The sequence below is a fragment of the Camelus ferus genome, chromosome 6, assembly GCF_009834535.1.
Source record: "Camelus ferus isolate YT-003-E chromosome 6, BCGSAC_Cfer_1.0, whole genome shotgun sequence".
NCBI classification, from domain to species: domain Eukaryota; kingdom Metazoa; phylum Chordata; class Mammalia; order Artiodactyla; family Camelidae; genus Camelus; species Camelus ferus.
The window spans coordinates 90,985,204-91,012,222 of record NC_045701.1 but is presented as its reverse complement, the minus strand read 5'-3'; the positions used below and the strand labels follow the sequence as shown (position 1 = coordinate 91,012,222).

The 27,019-nt window shown below is 47.0% G+C and overlaps 1 protein-coding gene and 1 long non-coding RNA gene across 5 annotated transcripts in view; one reads left to right on the top strand and one right to left on the bottom strand.

Moving 5' to 3' along the window:
• The window catches only part of PPP2R5C (protein phosphatase 2 regulatory subunit B'gamma), a 120,698-nt gene that overhangs the window by 87,217 nt on the left and 6,462 nt on the right, over positions 1 to 27,019 (bottom strand). For 3 of the 4 annotated variants that reach the window (XM_032482660.1, XM_032482659.1, XM_032482662.1), the window contains exon 3: positions 16,982 to 17,144. In XM_032482660.1, coding sequence (XP_032338551.1) covers positions 16,982 to 17,144 — 163 coding nt within the window. Of the gene's footprint in view, positions 1 to 16,981; positions 17,145 to 27,019 lie in introns of those variants that run through there. The other variant, XM_032482661.1, reaches the window with a different exon arrangement.
• LOC116664412 lies at positions 1,044 to 27,019 on the top strand. Its single transcript, XR_004320948.1, has 3 exons — positions 1,044 to 1,536; positions 17,599 to 17,601; positions 27,009 to 27,019. It is a non-coding gene; the product is annotated as an uncharacterized LOC116664412 (long non-coding RNA).

Genomic DNA, 27,019 nt, shown 5'->3' with positions numbered 1-27,019 from the left:
TATAATACGGGTGTACAAATATCTATTTAAGTCCTTTCTTTCAAATCTTTTTGGTAATACCCCAAAATGCTAAGTATGGTAATTCTATTTTTAATCTTTTGAGGAACTGCCATGCTGTTTCCCATAGCGGCAGCATTGTTTTACATTCCCACCAGAGGTGTACAAGGGTTCCAATTTCTCTGCATCCTCACCAACACTTGTTATTTTCTGTTTTGTCTTGTTTTTTTAATTGAAGTACTGTCAATTACAATGTGTCAATATCTGGTGTACGGCACAATGTGCCAGTCATGCATATACCATACATATATTCATTTTCATATTTTTCTCATTAAAGGTTATAACAAGATATTAAATACAGTTTCCTGTGCTATACAGCAGAAACTTTAAAAAAAATCTGTATCTAGTGGCTAACATTTGTAAATCTCAAACTCCCAAATTTATCCCTTCCCACCCCCTTTCCCCAGTAACCATAAGATTGTTTACAATGTCTGCAAGTCTGTTTCTATTAAAATGTAGGTGAGTTCATAGTGTTCTTTCCCCCAGCTCTTTTTTTTTTTTTTTTAAGATTCTACATATGAGTGATATCATATGGTATTTTTCTTTCTCTTTCTGGTTTACTTCACTTAGAATGACAATCTCTAGGTCCATCCATGTTGCTGCAAATGGCATTATTTTATTCTTCTTTATGGCTGAGTAGTATTCTATTGTATAAATATACCACATCTTCTTTATCCAGTCCTCTGTCGATGGATATTTAGGTTGCTTCCATGTCTTGGCTATTGTATATAGTGCTGCTATGAACGTTGGGATGCATGTTATCTTTTCAAATTAAAGTTCTCTCCAGATATATACCCAGAAGTGGGATTGCTGGATCATATGGTAAGTTTTTAGTTTTTTGAGGAATCTCCATACTGTTTTCCATATTGGCTGCACCAAACTGCATTCCCACCAACAGTATGGGGGGGGGGTTCCCTTTTCTCCACACCCTCTCCAGCATTAATTGTTCGTAGACTTTTTAATGATCGCCATTCTGACTGGTGTGAGGTGACATCTCATTGTAGTTTTGATACCCATCTCTCTGATAATTAGTGATATTGAGCATTTTCCATGTGCCGATTGGCCATTTGTGTATCTTTACTGCAGAACTGCTTGTTTATTTTAGGTCTTCTGCCCATTTTTGGATCGGGTTGTTTTTTTGACAATAGCCATCCTAATGGGTGTTAAGTGGTAACTCACTGGGGTTTTGATTTGCATTTTCCTAATGATTTATGATGTTAATCATGTTTTCATGTGCTGATTGGCCATTTGTATATCTTTGGAGAAATGTCTATTCAAGTCCTTTGGACATTTTAAAATTGGATAGTTTTCTTGTTGACTTGCAGGAGTTCTTTATACATTTTGGATATTAATCCTGTATCAGATAAACGATTTCCAAATATTTTTTCTCATTTTGTTGGTTGCCTTATCACTTTGTTGACTGTGTCCTTCGGCACAGAGAAGTTTTAAAATTTGATGTAACTGTTGCCTGTGCTTTTGGTGTCATATCTGAGGAATCACTAACAAATCCAATGTCATGAAGCTTATCCTCTATGTTTTCCTCTAAGATTTTACAGTCTTAGTCTTATATTTAGGTCTTTGATCCATTTTGAGTTAACTTTTGTGTATGGAGTAAAATAAGGGTCTACGTTCATTCTTTTGCATGTAGAAATCCCTTTATTCTAGCATCATTTGTTGAAAAGACTGTTCTTTCCCCACTGAATGGGTGGTACCCTTGTAGAAAGCCATTTGACCATATACGTGACAGTTTATTTCTGGGCTCCCTACTCTACTCAATTGGTGTATGTCTGACTTTATGCCAGTGCCACACTGTTTTGATTACTGTAGCTTTGCAGTAAGTTTTAAAAAAAACGTTAAACATACCTTTTATGCAGTAAGTTTTGAAACCAGGAAATGTAAGACTTCAGTTTTGTTCTTGTTTTTCAAGATTGCTTTGTCTATCTGGGGTCCCTTCATGAGATTCCATGTGAATTTTAGAATGGATTTTTCTACTTCTGGGAAAACAATTGTTAGGATTTTGATAGAGATTGCATTGAATCTGTAGATCTGTCTGGGCAGTACTGATGTCTTAATACTATTAAGTCTTCCAAACCAAGAACACATATCTGTCTGTTTATTGGTATCTACTTAAATGTCTTTCAGCCATGTTTTGTAGTTTTTAGCATACAAGTTTTTCACCTCCTATGTTAATTCCTAAGCACTTTTTTCTTTTTGAAGCATCACATTTTTATTTATGATTCTAAAAATACTGGAAACTATCTTAAAGTCAAAGGGATTATCCCATACAGTGAAATATTAGATGTCCATCAAAAAATTTTATAAATTTGTAAAAAATATAAGTGAATAGGACAGTATATAATTTTTCATATACAGTATGACTATAAAAAGAAACATTCCCTGGTGCAGCCACTGTGGAAAACAGTATGGAGATTCCTCAAGACTAGGAATAGACTTACCATATGACCCAGTAATCCCACTCCTGGGCATATATCCAGAAGGAACCCTACTTCAAAAAGACACCTGCACCCCAATGTTCACAGCAGCACTATTTATAATTGCCAAGACATGGAAACAGCCTAAATGTCCATCAACAGATGACTGGATAAAGAAGATGTGGTATATTTATACAATGGAATACTATTCAGCCATAAAGACGACAACATAATGCCATTTGAAGCAACATGTATGTTCCTAGAGAATGTCATTCTAAGTGAAGTAAGCCAGAAAGAGAAAGAAAAATATCATATGAGACTGCTCATATGTGGAATCTAAAAAAAAAAAAAGAACATAAATACAAAACAGAAACAGACTCATAGACATAGAATACAAACTTGTGGTTGCCAAGGGGGAAGGGGGTGGGAAGGAACAGAATGGGATTTCAAAATTTGTAGCTACTGACAGGCATGTGTAGAATAGATAAACAAGATTATACTGTGTAGCACAGGGAAATATATACAAGATCTTGTGGTAGCTCACAGCGAAAAAAAATATGACAATGAACATATGTATGCTCATGAATAACTGAAAAATTGTGCTCTACCCTGGAATTTGATACAACATTGTAAAATGACTATAACTCAATGAAAAAAAAGTTAAATAAATAAACAAATAAATGGGAAGAAAGAAAAAAAAAAAAAAAAGAAACATTCCCAAAACGTCAGCCGTGATCACCGCTGCGGTTGCAGCTATGGGTGGTGGACGGTTTCCCTTTCTGGAACTTCTCTGTATTTTCTGGTATTGCTAAATAAGCACACAATACTTTCATGAAAATTAAAAGTAACAATTTAAAAAAGACATAAAGATTAATTTACAGCAGGGAGAATCCCTCCCTGAGTGCTGCCCTTCAGGCACAGGCTACGAACAGGGAAAGGGCTGTGATGGGAACCCAGGAAATACAATGCAACAGGTTTGCGTGGTGTGTAAATGAGATCAAGCACGTAAGAACACGCATGCAAAATGACCCTCAATTAGGTAAGACAACCGAACCACCAAATCAGAGGATGTTGACTCCCTGCCTCAAAGAATCAGCTGTGTCCTAACTCAGACTCTCACTGTTGGGGTGGGGGTGCAGCTCAGTGGTGGAGTCGGGGCTCGGTGTGTGCGAGGTCCTGCATTCAATCCCCAGAGCCTCATTAAGGGCAAAAGAAAATTCTTGCTGCGAGCCTGCACCGCTCTACAGGCTCATCTAAGCCCTGAGGCTCAGCTCAGCCCCGGAGGACTCTACTCACCGAGGAGTAAGCACTCAGCAAATGCACCCGGAAAAGGCTCGGCGCAGCCCCCTCACCGGCCTGGGCGTAAGCTGCAGTGAGGCAGCCCCGAGTAACCCCAGGCTGGTTCTTCTTTCCTCACTGCAAAGGAGGCGTCTGCGATCTCCCCAACTCCTAGCTCTTCCGAGGCGCAAAGGCCCCTGGTGAAGAGGGGAGCTCAGGAGGGCGCAGCTGCGACCCAGGCCGGGGCCCCCCGCATGGTACAAGTGAAGAACACGGCCCTGACTCACCCCTCGGGCAGGCGTCCTCTCCCTCCCTGGACAGGATGCACCAGCGGGGCTCTGTCAACTCTACTGAGTGAGTGGCCGAGACAAGCAGTTAACACCCAGTTCTGACCCCACAGAGCTCCGCACTGCTAGACAACTCCTCCCTGGACTAAGAGGGACATGCCACACCATCACCTGGAGAACGACACTGTCCACCCACAATGCGGAGCCCCATCCAGCCCCCACCACGCCCTCCAGTACCTTCCGGATGGCTGACTTGCCTCCATGGCCTCTAGACCCTCCCCTGACAACCAGCCCCCTAACCCCCGCCACCGCTGCGCAGGCTCCTCCCAGAACTGACAGCGGACAGACCACCGCTCTCCATGCGTGGGCCCACCAAGGACCATACACAGGAGCATCGCTGTCCCGCACAAAGACCATGGTTTAAAAAGGAGTTAACTCTTTATTGTCTGCTTCCTCCACCATTTTGTTTGGGTCTTTATTTAAAAACAAACCACCTGTAAATACATTCCGTGTGCAGGCAGCACTTCAGAATAAAATTTTCAAATTTTCATTTCTAAATTCAGCTGAAGGTTTTATTTCTCATCTCCCAGGCAATTTTATGGGCAAGTTAAATATGCTCATACTTTGGTGCAGACGTTTTGCAGTTTCTTTCTTTAAAAGAAGGCTGTGTTCTGAACACAGAGAATTGCACGACCTGCCTGCGATGCTGTCGGCAGAGTAGACTCTTAACTGGAGACCGAGTGGGCACCCGTCACACGCAGGCACCAGTCATGTGCTTTGCTGGGTAAGAAACATAACCTAAAAAATCTGGCTTCACTTACAGATTAAAACAGACTTCTTCCTTCAGCACCTTAGAGTTTCTACTCAGCAGTCAGAGGCTGCCAAGCGCCGCTGCGGCCAAGGGCAAGGTCGGAGGGGCAGGCGCAGCCCGTCCTGGGAAGGCTGGCGAGCATGTGGCCAGGACCTGGGAGGGGCAGAGCCCGCCCCGAGCGCAGCCGGGGCCCTGGCTTACTCCTGCTCTCCCCGCAGCTGGGCTGGAAGACCTTCAGAGCCCGAGCAAGTCCTCACCGCCCTTCCCCGTTCTGAGAAGGCAGGAGACCCACACAAAGTGCGGAGCAGAGGTGACCTGTCAGCAGCGAAGCTTGTTTCATCAAGACCCTGTGGCGCAGGTGGGGCGAGGCTGGGATTTCTCAGTAAGAAAACGGAAGGAGGCTGGAAGGACAGGAAGGGGGCTTTTGATTTCTTCAGCAAGCCTGTGTCTCCTGGGTCCCTGGGAGATGCTGGGCTGGGCAATGAAATACGTGTGAACAGCCTCTGCCCTCAGTGGCCCGGAGTGGGTGAAGCCACCTGTAACACGTCCTGCAACCTGGTGTCCATCACGATGAGCAGATCAATCGGCAGTGGTCCATCCACATGGTGGAATGTTCCTCAGCCTCAATGACCAGACACATGCTCCAACATGGACAAACCCTGAAGACATTGCTTGAGGGGGCAAATTCAGTATGCTTCCACTCATCTGAGGTCCCTGGAGGAGTCAAAACCACAAGCAGGAAGGAGAAGGTGGGTGCTGTGTGCGGGGGAGGGAGGGATGACAGGCACGGGGTTTGCTGGGGTGCTGAGCAGACAGTGGGGATACTGCATGATTTAACAACACTAGGCTTTACACTTATGATTGGTTAAAACGATAACTACTGTGCTATGTATATTTTACCACAATTTAATAAAAAAGATAAGGTAGGCTTGAGCCAGGGGTAACTCAGGAAACACTGGAGGAGGCAGAGGCAGCAGGGGATGGGGGCTGCCCCGGAGGCAGAGCAAGGAGAAAACTTGGGCCTGGGATAAGCGTGAGTGTGCACGAGTGTGTGTGCGTGATAAGCTGAATGTAAGGTGCTGGGAAGAACCCAGGTGAGGGCTGGGGAGGCCTGAGCTCACACAACATGTGAGATTCAGCTGCAGTTCAAACCACACAGCCCGGTTCTGGTCAGAAGGGACTCGCAAGGTATGACAGGCAGAGGCCCGAGACAAACCCTGGGGTAGCAGCCACGTTTGTGGCCTGAGGAGAGGGGATGGCAGCTTAGGGACCAGGCTGCAGCTTGGGGTTGGGTTCCGGCTGCCAGGAGAGCAGCTCCCCATGGCCTTCTCTGGCCCAGCTGCAGAAAGAATGCAGCCAAGAGGGGCTGGAGCTGGGAAACTCAGTGGGTCTGGGTCTGGGATCTCCCTGAGAGCAAGGGCCACCTGTGTCATCGTCACCACCCTGACTGCCTCCCCATGCTCAGACCACTCAGGAGGTCAGTAAACATTTGCTGTGAACTGGTGCCTGCCTCACCAAGCTGTCTCCTCCTGTTATCGTGGGCAGTCAGCAGAAGACAGAGTCCAACTCGCCACAGAAGAGAAGACTGATGAAAGCAGAGGTCCTGAACCAGGAGGAGAGCAGGCACTCTGCTAACTTCTCACACTCCATTTTTATTCTTCAACTAAAGGGCAAGAGGCAAAGCTCCCCTAAACAGATGTTAATTCACCTTCAAGCAGTAAAAACGACCCGCTCGTATGGCATGACTTTCAACTGTATCAGAAAATGAACTGCTCTGAATGAGCCCGAGGTATTGTATTTTCACAAAGAAGGCAACAAATATAAAATAAAATTTTAACTGCCATTCAAAAGCCAATTTTTAAAAATTCATGTGAGTTCTCCTAACAACAACATAACAACTTCTTTTGCAAAAGCCCTGACACTTAGCAGCTCCAGATTCCTGCCCCAGGGGCTCTAGCCTGTTGTTACTAAGCTCTAGTGGTTTCACTATAACTGACTTCTCCCCAGGCCTTTCTTCTCTAAAACAGAGAGAACGGCCTTAAGAAACAACGTCCACGATCCATCAGTCAACTAAAAAATTGTCTCTTCATTTAACGCTTCTATCTTCCAGACCAAAAATATGAAAAGAAGGGACTCATTCAGAGAAATGTTTGAATGAACTGGGCCTGAAGACTATATTCAGCCTCATGGTTAAATAAATAAATATAGGAAATAGTATTTTCCACCTGACAAACGACTAAAGCCCTTAAACAGCCCCAGCACTGGGAAGGCGCAACGGGACAGGCGCCTCCCACGCTCTGGGCGCACGTGCACCTGCTGCCCCTCTCTGGACAGCATCTGTGAAGGGTTCTTGAAAATGCGTGGTCTTTGATCAGCACCTCCCTTCCTTGATTTCTGCTTAAAGAAGGGTTCAAAGATGTGAACAATAAGAGACTTAGATTACAGCACAGTCTGTAAGAGCTGAAGATCTGGGGAGTAATAGATGCCATTTAAACCACGCTTCTATTCCCAGTCAGGTCAGGAACACGACAAGTATGCCTGCTTACACCACCACACACAACATCTTACTGGAACCTGCAGTCGACTCAAGAGGAAGACACTGGAGGGATAAGAGCTGGGAACAAAGAGGTGAGATTACTTTTACGTGTGGATCTAGGTAGACACCTGGAACACCCAAAAGAATCAGGTGAAAACTACTGCAAACCGTCAGGAAATTCAGTAAAGGAGACGAAGACAGAGAAACCAACAACTTTCAAACAAACAATAAACAACGACTTAGAAGACATAACAGAAGAGGAGACCCCATTTACAACAGTAACAATAATGGAATATTTGGGCACACACTTACAAAGAAATGTGCAAAAACCCACACGAGGGAAACTTAAAAACACCCCAAAAGGAAATGAAAGTGGCTTTGAACAAACAGAAAGCCAGCACACTCTTAGAAAAGGAATGAGAATATCCTGAAGATGCCAATGTCCTTGGACATTAAAAAATCTGATGGGATCTCAACAAATATACCAACAGCTCTTTTTTCGCAATGAAATGAGCCAACTCAAAGTTCCTGCTGCCTATAATAACATCACTGTTGCTGTGAATTGTTTTAATACAATACAGCAATAATTGTATCTGATATTAGAAATCAAGAATTTTCAATGTAAGATAGATAAAACTACGACAATTCAAGAAACAAGTGAAAACACTATAACGTTGAGGTTGAACTGAAAATATCCATACAAATATATATTTATATTCTAGCCCTCTCCATTGAAAGCACCCAAAAGCAACATCAGTCCGGTAGCAATAAGCACCCCTGGCACCCAGATTTTGGTCTCTAATATCATTCCCTACCAGGAAGAATCAGGGCTCTTTGAAAAATGGCTGATTCCAAGCCTGAGGCAGGGAAGGTACAAACAAGCCTGGGGAACATCTTGCTGTGTCATAAGTCAAGGAATCAGAAATACACGTGGCCAGGCCGAAAGATAACAGGAGCTAGCCCAAATGTCACCCCGAGGTTAAAACCATGCACCTGCACATCAGAAAGACGACGATTTCAGTAGACTAAAACAACTGAAATTAATGAAACACATTAGTTAGTCATGATATTCAAAAAGGAGACCCCCAAAACCTTTAGTTTTCACCATTTGAAGGAAATTGGTAACAAAAAGGCAAAGAATTTAAGCTTATCCTCACTTTCCAGGAGGAGCTATATGTCAAGATAACCAAATATCTCCAGTTGGTAAGAAATCTCTCTGTTCTTAGAAGAATGCCAGATTAAATGTTGAAATCTCTATCAAAACTACTGACTCAGGTAAGGATTATCAGGTGGTGTTCAAAGCATTAGCATATGGCTGATGGGGAACAGACAGTGGTAGGGTGCCAAAATACACCTTGTGGACCACCATCCTTGTGGACTGCCATCCTTGTGGACTACCATCTTTGTAGACTAGACTACCATCCTTATAGAATACTATCCTTGTGGACCACCATCCTTGTGGACCACAGTCCTTGTGGACCACTGTCCTTGTGGACCACCATCCTTGTGGATTACCGTCCTTGTGGACCACCATCCTTGTGGACCGCCATCCTTGTGGACCGCCATCCTTGTGGATTACTGTCCTTGTGGACCACCATCCTTGTGGACCACCATCCTTGAGGACTACCACTGGTGCTTTCTGAACTGCAAAGGGGATGTCACTGGACAATGGAGAGATCAACCCACCACCACACTGATACAACACTGCAGTAAAATCCAGTGCCACTTATGAGAGTTACCAGATGGGATGCATCTCACAAGAAAGACAATACCTCCTGAGTCACACAGCATCACCTCTGACATGTTCTACCCAAAGAAAGCTTCCATTTTCAGGAACTACAGGGAATCGGGGGATATTTAACTGGACAATGGCATGGCTTATTTAACAGGTCATAAACTAATGTTGTGGGCTATGCACTCCCAGACTAGGAGTGACCCCAGATGTCTGGCAGAAGCAGAAACCAATCCCTGTGGAAGAAGATGCTTTCATCTTAGGTTTCAACTGATTTAAAATATTTGAGTACAGTGACCAGCACATACTAAAAAAATAGGTACACGGGGAAATAAGACACCATGAGCAAAATATGACAAGGACTTCAGATATTGGTATTTTCTGATACAGACTATAAAGTGGCTATGTTTACTATACTTAAAGAAATGATAAATTTGACGGTATCTTCAAGAGAAGAGTAAAACATTAAAAAAAATCACTGCAGATTAAAAATAGAATTTCCATAAATGAAAGAGTATATCTGAAATTTAAAATTTTATGGCTATATTTTATATTTCATTTTTATAGTAATTAATTTTTACTGTATTTTATTAAAGTATTAGTCCATGAAGGGTTGAAAATTTAGAAGAAAATTGGCCCTTCCCCATGGATCACGTGAAACTCTGATCAAGCAAACAGCACGGTAAGTCACAAAAAGGCTGAAAATACAGATGAGGATTAAAGACAGACAGAAAATGAAAAAGTCCAATACACACTTGATTAGAGCCAAACAGAAGAAAAAGAAACTAATACAGAGATAACTGAAGAAACAATGGCTGGGAACCTTCCACAAACGAGGGAACGTGACAACCCAGAGATTCAAAAAGAGCTGCAAAAAAGACAGACACAAAAGAAGCCCACGCCTGGACACCCAGCAGTGGAATCACGGATACGTCGGTGTCGGAGCGCCGTCAGAAAAGGGGTCAGAAATCACAGACGGCACCTTCAGAAAGAATGGAGGTGGCTTCTCAACCCTAGTGGGAGTCAGAAGGTAATGAAATCCTTATCTTCAATGTACTGAAGGGACGTAAGAATCTACAATTAGAATTCGGTGATTATCTTTCAAGAATGAGGACAAAACGAAGGCATTTTCCAGATAAATAATTTGCCACCAGTAGACTCTTATTAAAGACAATTCTAAATCATGTATTCAAACAGAAGAATCTGACCTCAGATGGACAGTCTGAGATGCAAAAGGAACATTTACCTACTGAAGGCCACCCTGATTTCTTCCAAGTTTTGGATATTATGAAAAGTGTGCCATAGTTTTTTAATTACTCCAAATTCTTGCATAAAATCATGCAGTACAACTAAGATGGCAAAACCAAACACCCATGGCCAACACCTACAGCAGAAGTAGGTGGAATGTGTCCCCACGGGCACGTGGGCACGGGGGACGGACCATCAGCAGCACAGACCTGTGTGCTCTCAGGGGCGCAGGGAGGACGGCAGAGGAGCAGCGGGCAGAGCACGGCGGCAGGAAGCGGAAGGGGCCCCTGGAGGTCCCGTTGCGGGGCAACTGGTGGGAAGGGCCCAGACTGAACGGCAGAGGGACAGGGGAAGGGGACAGGAAAACAGAAGCAGGGAGAGGGAGGATCAGGGTGCTCAGAAGGTGAGTGACACGTTTCTGAAAATTTCACAAAAATAACTGAAACTAGAGCCCAAGTCTCTCTTCTGTAATCTCACACACACGAGCACAAGGAAGGATGGAAGTTGAGCCCCACAGAGTTCTTCCAAGGAAAACGCGCAAGGGAGCAATGACAGCCCCACGGCTGTGGGAGCAGGACAGACATGCCCCGCAAAGACAACACGACTGGAGTTTCAAAATGAGACACAAGGCATTAAAGGAGTAACACAGTGTGTCAAAGGACTACATGAATATAAATAGAAAAACTCAGAAATAGGGAGTAACTCTGTAAAGAATTAAAAATAAAAGCAAGAATGATTTCAGAAATGAAGATTAACAAGAGCAAATAATCACAACATAAAATGCCTTACAGGGAACAGTCCATGAAAGAGAGAAAAAAATTAAATCAAAAAGAAATGATAAAAACACAGAGAGAGACAACAAATATAAAAACAGGCAAAGAAGAGTCAATATTTATGCACCAGGAGTCTGTGCAGGAGGCAGCCACAGCAAGGAGCAGAACACACCCTCCAAACAACAGCCCAAGAACAGGAGACCTGGCACTGCAAACTGGGAGAACACAGCACGCACGTGGGAAGGTCAGCCCAGAACGACACAGTCTGAAATGATGGGCCTTTAAAGAAAAAACGCTATTTAGGCATCAAAGCAAGCAGACAAAGCAGCCTGGAGGGGAAGGAAAAGTGAACTGACCCTGGAGCCTGACAGTAACGCTTTATTACAGAAGGAAGTGGGGCAACAATCTTAAGGTGCTCGTGGAAAGACAACACAAGCCCAGGACTTTCTGTCCAGACATCTCTGAAGCCTGACGTAGAACCTGTGGGAGAGGAAGCGTCGCACCAGCGCGCCTGGAGGTGGGCGGCTAGTGCGGGCAGCGATGCGGGGGTCCAGGGCCCCGACAATGAAGAGAGAGCAGAAAACCAGGAAAAAAGAAGAAAGGGAGGAAACGAAAAACGCAGACATCTTAACCTTTCAGTCATTATATTGGTCACAATGTTGGTATGATTTTCCTGAAAATATAATGTGGCCCGGACACAGCGCAGACAGCCATGGGGTGAGCCGGAGCCCGCAAGTGGACCCGCACTCTGGCGGTTCCTTATTTATGACAGAGGGGTGTGGCGACGAGCGAGGGGAGGTCTTTTCAACAAGGCTGCTGTGCCGAACGGGGAACCGCACGGGGAACCGAACTGTGGCCTCTGACATCACAGCAGACACGAGACTTAACTCCACGTGGACTGCACAGCTCAGGGTGAAAGGTCAACTAAAGGTTTAGGAAAAAAAGACCTAGGCTAACACCTTCATTACTTGGTGGGAAGCAAAGATTTATTAAACAGGGCAAAGTTCTCTCAAAGTGCTAACGTCTGAGAGTGAAAATTCAAGATACAGAGTAGAAGAAAATGTGTAATTCTCATATCTACAAAGGACCTATATCTGAACTCCTACATATCTATTTTTTTTAAAATCCTACAACCTCAATAGAAAGAAGGACTTAAATTGGCACTTCACAGAAGAATATATCTGAACAATCGATAAACCTACAAAGAGATGCTTAACTTCATTCATCACTAGTTAACTCTGAAACCAGCTCGCCAGAATGGCTAAAATGAAAGACAAACTGTAACGGAAAAGGGGTTTTCCATTACATATATAAATAACCAAAAGAGTTCACATTCAGAATAAAGAACTCTTAAACAAAAATTAAAAATGTCAGGCAGTCCAATGGAAAAGGGTCAATAAACATTTGTAAAGTACCTGACCTCACCACAGAAATGGAAACTAAAACAATAAGGAGACAGTGTGGTACTGGCATAAAGCAGGCATGCAGATGGAGGTGATAAAATGGTGACTGGATAAAGAAGATATAGTCATATTTATACAATGGTATACTACTCAGCTATAAAAAAGAATGAAACAATGCCACTTGCAGCAGCATGGATGGACCCAGAGATTATCATATTAAACGAAGTAAGTCAGAAAGAGAAAGACAAATACATGATATCACTTACACGCGGAATCTTAAAAATGATACAAATGAACTTATTTACAAAACAGAAAGAGACTCACAGGCATAGAAAATAAACTTAACGGTTACCAAAAGGGAAAGGGAGGGGGAGGGATAAATTAGGAGTTTGGGATTTGCAGATACTAACTACTATATATAAAACAGATAAACAACAAGGTCCTACTGATAGCACAGGAACTATATTCAGTATCTTATAATAAATGAAAAAGAATATATATGTATAACTGAGTCACTATGCTGTATATCAGAAACTAACACAACATTGTAAATCAACTATACTTCAATAAAAAATTTTTAAAAATATATCTGATAAAGACTTACATCCAAACTATATGAAGAATTGTTGTAACTCAGTAATAAGAAGATAGCCAATTTAAAAATAGGCCTAAGATCTAGTGTGACATTTCACACAAATGGCTAAGAGGTACATGAGAAGATGTTCAACACCTGCAGTCATTAGGGAAACGACAAAACCATAAGGAGGTAACAGTACGTTCCCGTAAGAAAGGCTATAGTCAAAAAGACAGACAATAGAAAGCAGTGGCAAGAATGTGGATTCACTGGAACCCTCACACATTGCTGCTGGGAACATAAAATGATTTGGAAAACAGTTCAGCTGTTTTTTAAAAAGTGAACATAAACTTCCCAGGCAAGTAGCGCCACTTCTAGGTATCCACCCCAGAGAGATGAAAATGTATGTTCAAACAAAGCCTTGTTTTGTTTCGTTTTTTAATGGCAGTACTGGGGATTGAACCCAGGACCTCATATGCTAAGTATGTGCTCTACCACTGAGCTATACACTCCCCTCCAAACAAAGACTTGTTTTTGAATGTTCAGAGCAGCATTATTCATAATAGCTAAGAAACAACTCAAGTGTCCATCCACTGGTGAATGAATAAATAAAATGTGGGATATTCATACAGCAGAGAATATCATTCAGCATTAAAAAGAAACAAACTACTCGACGTGGATGAACTTAAAAACATTAATTTTAGAGTCAGATGTAAAAGACTACATATTGCCAATTTCATTTACATAAAACATCCAGAAAAGGCAAATCCAGAGACAGAAGCAGATCAGCAGCTGCCTGGAGTTAGGGGTGGGAGTGGGGGCTGATGGCAAATGGGCATAAGGGAACTTTTTGTGGGGGTTGACAGAAACATCCTAGAACTGTATTATGGTAATGGTTGCATGTTTATTAAAATAATCAAATTTTCCCATTACAATGAGGGAATTTTACAGTAGGAAAATTATAACTCAATAAAACTCTTTAGAAAAGTCTATGATTTGGGAAAGAAAAATCTATTGATAAAGCTGAAGTTATATCAGAGGAATACATGGCTTGAAATTAAGTGAACTCTGTATTTAACTCAATAAATGAGGAGAAGAAAAAAACAAAAGAAAACAGACTAAGTAACTAAGATAAAAGTAGAAATGAAACATATTGAGAACAAAATATCAAAAGAATAAATGAACTTATACGGAGACATTGCCACCAAAGGTACGGAAGAAATTAAAGACTCATCAAAGAACGTAACGTGATAGTACATGACCTACTCTACGCTGACCCAACGTGGAAGGAATCTGCAGACTTACTCACTGAGCAAAGCACGAGGCCCAGCTGGGTTCTAAGTCAACCTTGTAACCCCGTCATGGACTGTAAGACGGCACGCTATTCCACATTTGACTTTTGCTAAAAATCCAGGTGCACCTTAAAATCTGTCATCAAATGGGAGCATGAGAGAGCAGCATAAAAACCTATAGACCACCTTCAGGAAGGACCACAGTTGCCAGTATCAGCACATCTTAGAGTTTATAAAATGCAGGGGTACAAGAAAGGAAGACAACTACAGACCAGCTTCACATAGTAAGTATGGAAAAGAACTCGAACTAAAATTAATAAACTGAACCTGGCACATATAAAAGTGTAATATACTGTGACCATACTGAGGTTTACCCCAGCAATGCAGGGATAGCTCAAAGCCACAAGATCTATCAACACGGCACTTACTACAGCCACATCTTAAGGAGAAAAATCATGTGGCATCTGATAAAAGTCAGCAGTGGTGCTAACACGACACCAACCAGTCAGGGCGGTGCGGGTCAGAGCCGAGCAAAGGTGGTCCGTGCAGCGGCGGCGGCCGAAGCCTCTCACCAGGATGGGAGAAGCCAGGGAGGCCTGCTCTCACCTTCTCACCTGTTTCACTGGTCCTGTCTAACGGTGTAATACAGTGAAAATAACCAGCGCATGCTGGTATAAATATTAGAAGAGTGATAAAAGTGTCTAATTATGAAGGACAGGACTATATACGCAGACTCTAGTAAAAAAGGTACTAAGGCTAACAAGGAAATTTGGTAACAGTGATAGAATAAGAGAACATTAAAAAACCAACCGTTAGATTAGCAAGAACTACTTAGAAGCAGAAATGGAAAAAATATGACCATGTCACAAGAGTGACAAAAACTATAAAGCACTTAGGAATAAATTTACTGCAAAGGTGAAGACTCCCAAGAATATCATAAAATCTTACAGAAAGTCAGGAAACAAGACCTAGAAAAATGAAGGCAATGCTTCCTCTTCCTAGATGGGAAAAGAGTATTAATAAGATCAGTCTTCCCCAAATTAATATGTCTTTAACGTAATTCCAACTGATTCCCACTTTTTCTGGGCTAGCTGAAATTACCGAGTGTGCATCAGACGCTCTGATGCTTCAGAACAGCCGAGAGAGACGCACCAGCGAGAGCAGCGAGGGCCGGCCCGACGGCGTGGAACCCCCCGGCTGTGTGGGTGTGCGACACAGAACCTCCCTCCGACAGGCAGGGGCCAAGCTGCCGCCGGCACGGGCACGAGGGATGGACCTGCGCCACGAAGGCTCAGCGGTAGTTACCGGGAGCCTTTTCCACCCCAGACATTCACGTATTCCGGCCGGGCGCCCTCAGGGCACTGGGAGGGGTGACGGCAGGCAGGTGACCCTCTGCTTGCTCACAGGTGGTCTCCCCACCGCGGGAACGGGGGATGCTGGCGCCAGCAGAGCAGGCCCCTGGTTTGGCCTGAGGCGGTACCCCTAGAACCCGGGGCAGGTGCTCCTCCCCAACAGCGGGAAGGTACAGACCACCTGGGAGGGGAAGACTCCTCAAACACAATTTGGTGTGCGTGTTACCTACACACAAGCTAAACCAAACACAGGCCAGAAGCAAGCTCTGTAAAAGGCAGCGAGAGGAGAGCCTGTGGTCCTGAAGCCCTCATGCCTCCTCGCACCCGCTCTCCCAGCCCCGGGCCGTGCTGGCCGGCACACTGGGCTCTGCCCCGCCGCGGGGAAGGCGCTGGAACACACCGCCCACACCTGCTCCGAGCTCACACGTGACGAGAATTAACTGTAGAGACCCGCTCTCATGAATGTAAGGTGTGCAAAATGTCTGATGTTTCATTACACTCGTCTTACACTTTGGTAAATGTAAAGGTTTTCAGGGGTTCACATTTGATTCTGGGGTCCTTCCTCTTTTCCCCAGATAAGGTTTTATGTACTTCAACCTCAAAATCTCCCAGTGGGACTGAACACCCTCAGGTGGAAAGGGGTGGCTGTGCTGTGTTGGGGGAAATCTGAAGCACAGAGCAGTGCTCCCTGACTAATCTCAAATAGGAACCCTGGGTGGAGGCCACCCCCACAGACTCCTAAGCAGGAGGCCCACGAAAGACTGGTCACAGTCCTGGCTTCTCCGACTCCCGCGAACCCAAGAGGCTCTAACTGCGGTTTTCACAGTTGCTCTACCTGTAGTAACTTCCTTCTGAATTGTTAGAGTGCAGAGACAAAGGAGAGACTAGAATCATGTTAAGAGAAAGCCGGCTAGCGCAATTACAATTAACATGAGAAGATTTAAGTCTTTCCTCTGTTTTTTTTAAAGTGTTTTATGCCTGTGATAGTCTCACGATTACATTTTTATCTTAAATAGCTCTGGAATTTGAAATATTAGTAGGGTAAGTTAGTGGCATTCAATCTAAAAAAAAACTCAACAAAGAAGAAAAAAGAAGCCAACAGAATTTAAATACAGCGAGATAAGAAGGTAGCAAACTATCAAAACATTACTCCTTCCCCCGAAAAGGGCAAACTTGAACTTTTAAAAGACAAATAATAAAAATTACCTTTTAAAGACGGTAGTTTTTGAAGTTCTCTATTATTGCTGGCGCTAAACCTGGAAGAATTTTGCCGTCTGTCTTTCTTCACTACAGGCTGAGGGACTGGCACTTTTATTTTACTAGATACTGCAGACGGGGCAGCAACAAGGCTGTTTTTCCTGCTGGGAATCTGTTTCCAAAATGAAAACAAAAACAAATGAATACGTCAAATGTCAACATATGGTACCTCATAGCACCATTAGAACAGGAAAAAATACACATAAACATAAAAGTTGTACTCTGGGACAGTCCCGCTCATTCTACTGTGAACAACTTAACTCCTTATAGTTGCTGGAGTCCGAGGCTACATCCCACTTCTAGTCGTGCTAGATTCCGACGTATTTCACAGACACACCTAATCTCCTATCTTCTTTCAAACCTCTGAATATCGGGCTGATGTGTATGTGATGACAGTGACCTTCCAGGGATGTTCACACCCTCATTCCTGGGAGCTGTGGATGTTTCCTTACCTGGCAAAAGGGGCTTTGCCCGTGTGATGAGGTTAAGGATCCTGGGCTGTCAGGGGAGCCCCAGGTAATCACACGGGTCTTTGCAAGACAAGAAAAGGCAGTGAGGTGACAAAGAGAGTCAGAGAGACACTGGAAGATGCTACGCGGCTGGAGCACAGAGCAAGGGGCCCTGCTCCACGAGTGCAGGTGGCCCCCGGAAGCCGGGGAAAGGCCAGGACACGGACATTCCTCTTGAGTCTCCAGGAGGAACCAGCCCGGCAGACACCTTAATTTCAGCCCCATTTCAGACTTCTGAGCCCCAGAAGTGTGAGGTAAGGAGTTTGCGCTCTCTCAAGCAGCTCAGTCTGTGGCCGCTTGAGCGGCGGCAACAGGACGCCAGCACAACTGGACGGCTGGTGAGTGACAGCTTCCCCTGAGCCTCAGGAGAGGCTCTTCTTTCCAGCCTCTCTCCCTGCCTTCGACCCCAGGTGCCCCAGCTGAGGAGTCTGATGTTTATCTGAAGGGACAGGAAGCCAAGGAGAGGGTTTGGGTAGGGCGATGACACAAAAAGTGATTTTTCCTCTTTAAAAGGCCCACAGGCTCAGGGTGGCTGGCGACTGTGGGGGGAATGGAAGCCCAAGATGCACAGGAAGGCCTTCCTGGTTGTCCAGATGGGAGTGAAGATGTTCCCCTGGACCCCGGCAGGAAGACAGAGAATCAAATGGAGGCTAGGACAGGGGGACTGGGGTGAGGGCGGACGGAGCCCACAGGTGGGATGGCGAGCCTTGGAGCCCGGCCTCTGCAGAGGGTGGACAGTGGGATGAGTCATCTACACGGGAAGGAAGGAAGCTCAACTGAGAAAGCACTGAGTTGCAGTACCCGTGTGGCCACGCCACACGCGGGAGACGAAGAGCCTGAAGTCCCGCCTCTCCAGTCCCTCCACCCCTCCAGGACAGTTTTGTCTCTGCATCACGCTCCTAGCAACTGAAACTCTCTGTTTTCCTGGTCACTGCCTGTCCCACCCGGCCCTGCATGCAGTGAGACCAGTGAGTGGCCTGTCCCGTCTGTCCTTCAGCCCAGGACCCAGGGCTGGACAGGCGGTGTCCACACAGCTGGCACCCAGGGACTGTCAACCTATCGAATGGTTACCGACATCAAGGAACGAGTGAGTGAGGGCAGGGGGAGAGGAGGCAGGCGAGGGAGGGGAAGAGGGGGATAGCCAGCGACGCAGGACAGGATGAAGGTGGGATGGGGGATCACCCGGGCTGAGGGAACAGAGCCTTCCAGGGAGGAGAAGTGCCCACCCGTCTAACGCCACCAAGGGCAGGGCTCTGCTGGACTCGGCCTTGCGCAGGTCTGGAGGCGGGTGAGGCACAGGGAGGCCCTTGGGCTGAGGATGAAGCAGGAAGACCCGGAGTATCCGTGACTCCTTGGGAAGAAAGGAACGTCGGGGGAAGAAGCAGGTGGAGGTGGGCTCTCTGGCTGGTGGGAGACGAGGGGCCCAAACACGCTGAATGCTGACTGGGAGGCCACAGGGGAGGGAACTGGGCCCACCTGCAGGGACAACAAAGCAGAGGAAGAAAAGGACGGGTCTGACAGGCCAGGGCTGTGCATCCGATGGCCTCCGAGTATGTGTGGGAGGCAAGGCCTGAGGAACTGAGGGCCCAAAGGGGTCGTGGAGCAGCAGAGAAAAGTGAGGGGCCTGGAGAAATGGAGAAGCTCTGAAGACATCTTTCTCTCCAGCTCCAAACATCAGCGGCCACTGGGATGAGTAAATTAGCACTCAAAGGGGGGCACTGCCCACACGGAACTCTCCAGATGTCCCCTGACAGTCCCTGTGACCCCCCCAACCTACCCACAGCCAGCTGTCCCAAGCAGTGTCCAGGTGGGAAGCAGAGTGGGAGCAGCTGTGACCCTCCTCAGTCCCACAGGGCACCCTAGGGCCCTGCTCTCCAGGCAAGGGAACCCAGGCTCGGAGCACAGGGCCATCCCCAGGATCGTGCAGCGAGTGACGGGGCCGGACCTTGCTGGGTCGCTGGACTTTAGACACCACCTCCCTCATCCACACCCGAGCAGTTCTCCTCTCCGGTGTCCTGCAGACCTCTCCGCTTCTGCGACCTTAAGAGGGATGGACCACACTACCATGACTGCATGCCGGAGACTCCGCGACACCAAGTGATGCGCTGCTTATGGACACCCGTTTCTGCATGCCTCTTGAGGTCTTTAAAAGAGCACTTCATCACAGTAATGTGGTGCTGGCATGAGGACAGATATGTAGACACGGGGAACAGAACTGAGAGCCAAGACCACTCAATGGGAAAAGACAGTCTCTTAGACAACACGGTGCTCGGACAACTGGATGACCACATGCAGAAGAGTCAGGCTGGATTCCTACCTCACACATTACAAAAATCAGCTCACAACCTAAACACAAGAGCTAAAACCATAGAACTCATAGAAGAACGCAGAGATAAATATTCATGACCTTGGATTTGATAATGGTTTTTTAGATATAACACCAGGAGCACAAGCAACAAAAGAAAAAAATCTAAGTTGGACTTCATAAAAATTGAAAACTTTCGTGCATCAAAGGACACTATTAAGAAAATGAAAAGACAATCCACAGAATGGAAGAAAATATTTGCAAGTTATACATCTGACAAGGGTCTAGGACCCAGAATATACAGGCAGAGCTCAGAGATACAGGAGATATTACAGGTTCTGCTCCAGACCACTGCAATGACACAGATACCACAATAAAGCGAGTCACGTGAATTGTTTGGTTTCCCAGTGCACATAAAAGTTATGTTTACACTACACTGTAGTCTATTAAGTGTGGAACAGCATTACATTAAAAAATGCACATACCTTAATTAAAAAATACTTACTGCTAAAAGATGCCAACCATCATCTGATAACAAGGGTTCCATAGCTCAACTTTTTAATAAAAAACACTATTGTGCAAAAGTATAACAAAGTGAAGCACAATAAATCGAGGTGTGCCTTGCCTGTGTTAAGAACTCTAGCAATAGAAAAACACTCATTTAAAAAAACGGGCAAAATACCTGAACAGACATTTCTCTGAAGACAAATGGCCAATATGCACATGGAAAGAGGCTCACCATCTTTAGCCATTAGGGAAATGCAAATAAAACCCACAGTGTCCTACTGCTTCACACACACTGGGGTGGTTATAATTAAAAAAAAAAAAAAGGAAAACAAGTGTTAGGGGGCATGTGGAGAAACGAAGACCCTCAGACACTGCTGGTGGGAATGCAAAAGGGCGCAGCTGCTGCGGAAAACAGCCTGGCGATTCCTCAGCAAGTTACACAAAATTACCACACAGCCCATCAAGCCCACTCCCAGGTGTACACCCAAAGGAGCTGAACCAAAAACCTGTACACCAGTATTCAAAGCAGCACCATTCAAAATAACCAAAGATGGGAACAACCCACATGCCCATCAGATGATGAAACAAAATGCAGCAGATCCCAACAACGGGGTATGAAAAGGGAACGACGCACAGATACAAGACACCAGGCGGACCTTGAAAACATCTGCAAAATGAAAGCAGCCAAACTGAAAAGACTATATATTATGTGATTCCGTCTGCATGAAATCACCAGAACAGGAAAATCCACAGGGAGAGATGGCAGATGAGTGGCTGCCGGGCCCGGGGTAGCGGGAAGTGAAAAGTGACAGCCTGATGTCAGGGGTTTCCCTTTGGGGTGAGGAAAACGCTCTGGAACTCCGTGGAGGTGATGGCTGCACCGCACTGTGAGTGTACTAAAGGTCACTAATGGCAAATTTTGTATCATGTACGTTTTACTGCACATGAAAGTGTTTCATCTGTTCCTTTTCAGCTTATTTAGGGAGAACTTCCCCACCTTCGCCCTGCTGTCCCAGGCAGAACCCGGAGTTTGTTCTCCTGTGACCCCACAGACCTCTAAACGGAGCCTGGCACTGGGATGGCGGGTCTCTCTCCAACACAAGACTGGGAGCATTTTGAAAGAGCTTGTCTTTTTAACCATGAACTTGGGTTCACATCAAGAACGGTGCCGGGCACGCAGTAAGGGAGGACCCAGTGCAGAACGACAAATCCAGGCCACAACTGCTTAAACCGGCTCCTGAAGGGCCCTGGCCCCTCCAGGCTGACTGTCCCTTCCAGGGCTGCCTGCGCTCTGGGACGGGAAGGCGGTAATGCTGGCCCAATGGTGAGGGGCAAACAAGGGGCGTGCTTCCTGGTTTAGGGGTTTGGTGTTAACTCACAAAACAACAAATGGATTCTCTGTCTTGTGATTACAAGAAATTTCTGTAAAGAAGAATGACACCATCTAGCTACTTGACTTGGGTAAGACCTCAGACAGACTTACTGCTTCCCTTTCTTGTCTCTCCTGGAATGGAGGCCCTGGATGGTTTTGTTTTCATCTATTTACTCAGCGAGGGGAGAGATGTCCCCAGGATTTACTTCAGGCCTCTTTATTTTTGGCTCAGTGGCGGGAAGTGATCAAACTCAGTATCATTTGTCAAAAGTGCTGCCCTCTGCCTTCCACCGGCAGCCCCTGGAAGTCGGCAGCCCCTAGACATTTCAAAGCGAGTGTGTGCCCCCCACCCCAGCATCTGGGGAAAGCTGCATTTCCAGGTGGGAGCTGGGGCGGGGGGTTCAGGATGATCTGAGACTCACTGAAACCCTGTCGGTGAAGCAGGTGCCGTGCTCTGCCCTTCCCAGGGCTGTGTGGGCTCTCGACGCGGGCCTGTCACCATGGGGCGCTGGGATCCTAGGGCCTTGGCAGTGGGGTCTGGGAGGGCTGGGAGGGGGAGTCTGGAGCCCGTGTCGGGCGCCAGGGTGTGGAGCGGCCCCCCACAGGAAGGTGCAGAGAAGAGGCCCCCAGCTCTTCCATGGCAGCCGTGACCATGGCTGCACCCTGGAAGGTAGACAGAGCAAGACTGCCCGGCCTCCCTCACCCTCGGTGGCTTCCAACATGCAGTGCGACGAGCCTGAAAGTCCCTGTGCCCAGCGGTACCCCAGACCCCAACCTCCTACTGAGCCACACTGCACCCCTACAAGCCCAGAGTGGAAAACAAATCTGGGCAGCAGATATATGGGTGTTTGTTAGATTCTCTGTGTTTTGAGATATTTCATTCAAGCAACAAAACAGGTAACTGGACTTGTGACCAAGCCTCTCTCCTAGAAGTTCTCCCGCATGAGGGACCTCAGGAAACACGCGCCTCCTTCCCTCCACCCGAACACTGTGGTTCTGGACGCTCACAGCTAGAGGCACGCCGTCTGTACTCAGCTGCGCAGGGCCAATCGCTGGTCTCTCAGCAGCTTCAGGACGGTGAATGGGGTCAATAAAAGGAATATCTCCTTCCCGGAGCACAGCCACTGCCGATTTCGGAGAAGAGCCCAGAGATCCACAGGACAGCAAAAGTTCCCAGTCTCTGGCCAAAGGGCTTCTCTCAGTACTGATTCTGATTTGGGTTCCACTAAGCCAGGGGTCTGCAAGCTACGGCCCACGGGCCAAATCTGGCCCCCTGCCCGTTTCTACAAATAAAGTTTTACTGGAACACAGCCAGGCCCATAGACATCCTGTCTACGGCTGCTCACTTGCTACAACAGCAGAATTCAGCAGTTGCGACAGAGACCATGTGGTCCCCAAATCCTAAAATATTTACTAACTACCCGTCACAGAAAAAGTTTCCCCTGTCCTAGGGCCATCAATCCCTGGCTAAGAAGTGAAAATAAAGGAAGAACAGAAGAGATTTTCCGGATTGCGGTCAGCCATGCACTCACATTATCAGCAAAACTCCTGAGCCTCCATTACAAGCGACGGTGAAGGATGGGAAAGTCACACCCTCCAGTCACAATGAGCGCCACCGGGAGTCGCTGCTGCACCTGAGGACAAGAGTGTTCAACAGACGTCTCCAGAGTGGAAAGCAGACAGAGGTGTGGGGCCCACGGAGCAAGACAGAGGCCACCTCCATCTGGAAACCACAAAGAGAGGGAGGCTGGAGGGAGAGGGCAGGCGACCTTCTTCCACTGGGTCCCCAGCAGGCCCAGGACTAGGAAACTCTGGGTACAGTGGCAGCAGGAGAAATATATGCGGCTGAAAAGGAGATTAGTTTTTGGTCTGAACACTGACCTGTCCACAGCCACTGACCGTGTCTGCACAACACCGGGGAATCAGGTGTCTGAGGGAAGAAAGGTATGCGCCAAAGAAACCAGACTGTCTGGGAAAAACCAAGGTGGCAAGTGCTGGAGCCGGCCCTCAGAGCAAAGCCGGCTGCATTCTGGCCTTTAGGGGTCGGCAGCCTCAAGGGCCAGCTCTCAGCGCAGGCCTGAAAAGCAAGCGTGGGCTGACAAGCGCACCGGGAGCAGGCCCGCGGGCACGGGCGCGTCCAGGAGAGCCTCCCGCGGAGACTGTCTCCCTACTCGCAGGCCCTGTACTTGAGTCAGATCGTCTCACTTCCCTGCTTCCATCATCCTTAGAGTGAAAATCCCCAACCCTGCCGATGGCAGCTGAGACCCCGCTGGGCCTGGCCCGCAAGCATCTCTCCAACCTCATCCCTCCAACTCGACACGCTTCACTTCCCTCCAGCCAAATGGCCTTCTGTCTGGAGGACACACCAAGCTCACACCTGACTCAGGGCCTCTGCGCTAGCAACCTACTGGTCTCTGGCATGGGGGCTGCCAGAGCTGGTCTTGCCTCACCAGGGGTGTCTGGAAACGTGTGAGTCCAGTTCTGGTGTGACAAAGAGCCCCAGGGCCACTCCTCTGCCCACTCCTCTGAGACGATCTCACACCAATGCTCCCAGGGCCCCTTAGAAACACGAGTGCACGTAGCACTCACAGAAAGCACAGCGCACACGTGCAGGGGCCCCGCCGTGTCCCGGGCGGCGCTCAGCACACAGCCAGGTGCCCAAGAGCGCGTGAACTTGCGGCAGGGAGGCCGGCAGCGTGCAAGAGAGTGGCCAAGATAAAGGGAGGAAGGCGACCCAGGACAGACAAAGTCCATGGCCGGAGCAGAAAGACCTCCTCCTCCAGACCCGTCCTCCCCGGAATGCTGGTGCTGCCTCCCCTGGGTCTGGGCTATGGGGCACATCAGAGCAGCCCCGGGAGGTCTGTCCCGGGGTGCAGGGCTGAGGGGGGCCAGGTAAAGAGGGAAACACAGACTTTTGAACTGTTTCATTTTTTAACTATGTACGTTTTGATCTCCCCCAAAATAAACATAAAATGTCTAAAAAGAAAGACAGGAGGGACATGAGGTTGCTGCGTCCCTGGAGCCTCTCTGGGCCCACTCCTAGGGGGCGGCGTGGCCTCGTCTGTTCTGGGCATGGGTCTGCAGGAATTGGGCAGGTCTGGGAACAAGTGGTCACTGGGGCCTCCTCCCACCTCACCAATGAATTCCCTTTTCTTCTCACCTTCCTCTTTTCCCTAATTTTATCCACTTCCTTCTTTTTGTGCCAGTCTATATGTCTTCTTTCCCCTTCAATTTAATCTGAAGTTTGATATTTCATATTAAGAAGAGTGATAGCTAACGAAGTTAAGTTAAATGCACTCACGTTAGAATTATTTTGAAAAACACTGCCAGGGTCCAAGGCAGCTTGTCCAACAGAACTTTTCTGTGAAACGGGAGATGCTCTCTAGCTGCTGTCCAATGTGGCTACTGAGCACTTGAAATGCGGAACTGAATTCCTCAACCCAACTTAATTTTCATTCATTTAAACTTAAATAGCCACCTGTGGCTAATGGCTAGCATCTGGGACAGCGCAGGTCCGGCTCAGGGCTGCCAGGTACTTAGATATTCCCGCTGGGAGAAGCTGCTTTAGGTCGGAGCTGACACCCCTTTGCAGCGCTGCTAAAGCTCACCTCTAAAAACACGGATGGTGAAGGAAAATGCAAAGTCCTCAAACTAATAAAGCTTTGTCTCTCCCCCATGGAGAGTGGACCTTCTCGCCTGCTCTCTCACGCCCCCAGGTGGAGAGAACTAGGAAGACACGGTGGCTGGGGCCCGGGAAGCAGCACTTCCCCACAGCGGCTGTTCTCAGATCTGACCAAGAAGCAGCCCCCCGACCCCGAAGCCTGTGCCCACCACAGCACCCAGCCAGAAAAAGCAGGGCCGTCACCGCAGGGCTGGCCAAACCAGAGCACCAGCCCTGACCCTGGCAGGTACCCAGGATCTAAGGAAATACTGAAGACTGTTTATAGCTGCAATCTTTCCGAGGAGGCCTCTCCCTGTGACTCAGGAAAGCACCCTCATGGTGGACGTGGGTGATGGATGTGGCTGCGGGCTGGCTGGCCCAGCTCGCCGCACGCAGGTGGCCCCATCACCGGGCTGGCTCTGGGCCTGCACTCACTCCGCACCTGCGGTACCATGGGGACTCTCTGCTGCCTTCATGAACTGGCAACACTTTAGATTATTGCACATAAGTCGCCTGAAGAGGTCTCTCTAGAATTACACACTGTGAAATGGAGCTTTTTTTTAGGAGGGAGAGGAAGATGACTGATCTTATTTGCTGGCTTTACCCACAACACACCCCCACATTCAGCATGCATTCGGGAGCCCCATAATTTAACGTGACCTCTGTTTGCTTAGATGCTTTAGAATATCCGTCTCTTCCCCCGCAGCTCCCAGGGCTCTGCACAAGGACCTGTGAGAGCCGAGAACCTGGTCCACATTGTCCCACCTGCTCCGCAGGGATGGGGACGGCTGAACAGGGCCAAGTTACTCCCAAGTCCCCTGCGTATCCAGAAGCAAAAGGGGTGACACTTCACAAACAACACAAAAAGGTGCTCAACGAGTAAGGACAACACAAAAAGGTGTTCAACGAGTAAGGTGGGCTGAACGCCTGGAGGCAGAACCACAGACACGGAAGAACCTTGGACAGGAGGGGCTGACCGCAAATTACACTCGGATTGTGACTGCACAGAGTGCCAGCACCCTGACCTCCGTGCTGCCCGAGGGTCAGCCGTACTCTGCTTCAAGCTTTCACAAGGGGAGGGTGTAGCTCACTGTAGAGTGCATGCCTGGCATGCCCAAGGTCCTGGGTTCAGTCCCCACTACCTTTATCTAAGATAAATACAGAAACCTAACTACCTCCCCCTGGCCCCCCACCAAAACAATTTTAAATGTTTTTAAAAAAGTTTTTCAAATGTTGAAAAAAAACTATCACAAAACGTTAGAGAAAGACATAAGGCTATCATCTTCTGCTTTAGTGTAAGGCTATTTATTTGAAATAAATTATACTGAATGAAAATTCTGCATTAAAATTCTCTTAGAGGATCAGAGAGGCAATAAAATAAGCCTCTTAGCAAAGAGAGATTTTTTTTTCTTTCGAGTTGACAGTATCAGGAAAACCAGCAAGCTGACTGGTTTGGAGCTCTGCTCCTTGCTGGGCACTTTTAAAATCCAACAACTACTGCCTCTCGACTCCAGGCCCTAACGTACACGGCAAGTGCAAAGAGGGGTCAGGCTGAGGTGCTGTCCTCAGGCGCCTTCCAGCTCAGGAGGTGAGCCACAGGTAAGTGAAGATATTCTAAGGAGTTGGAAGAGCA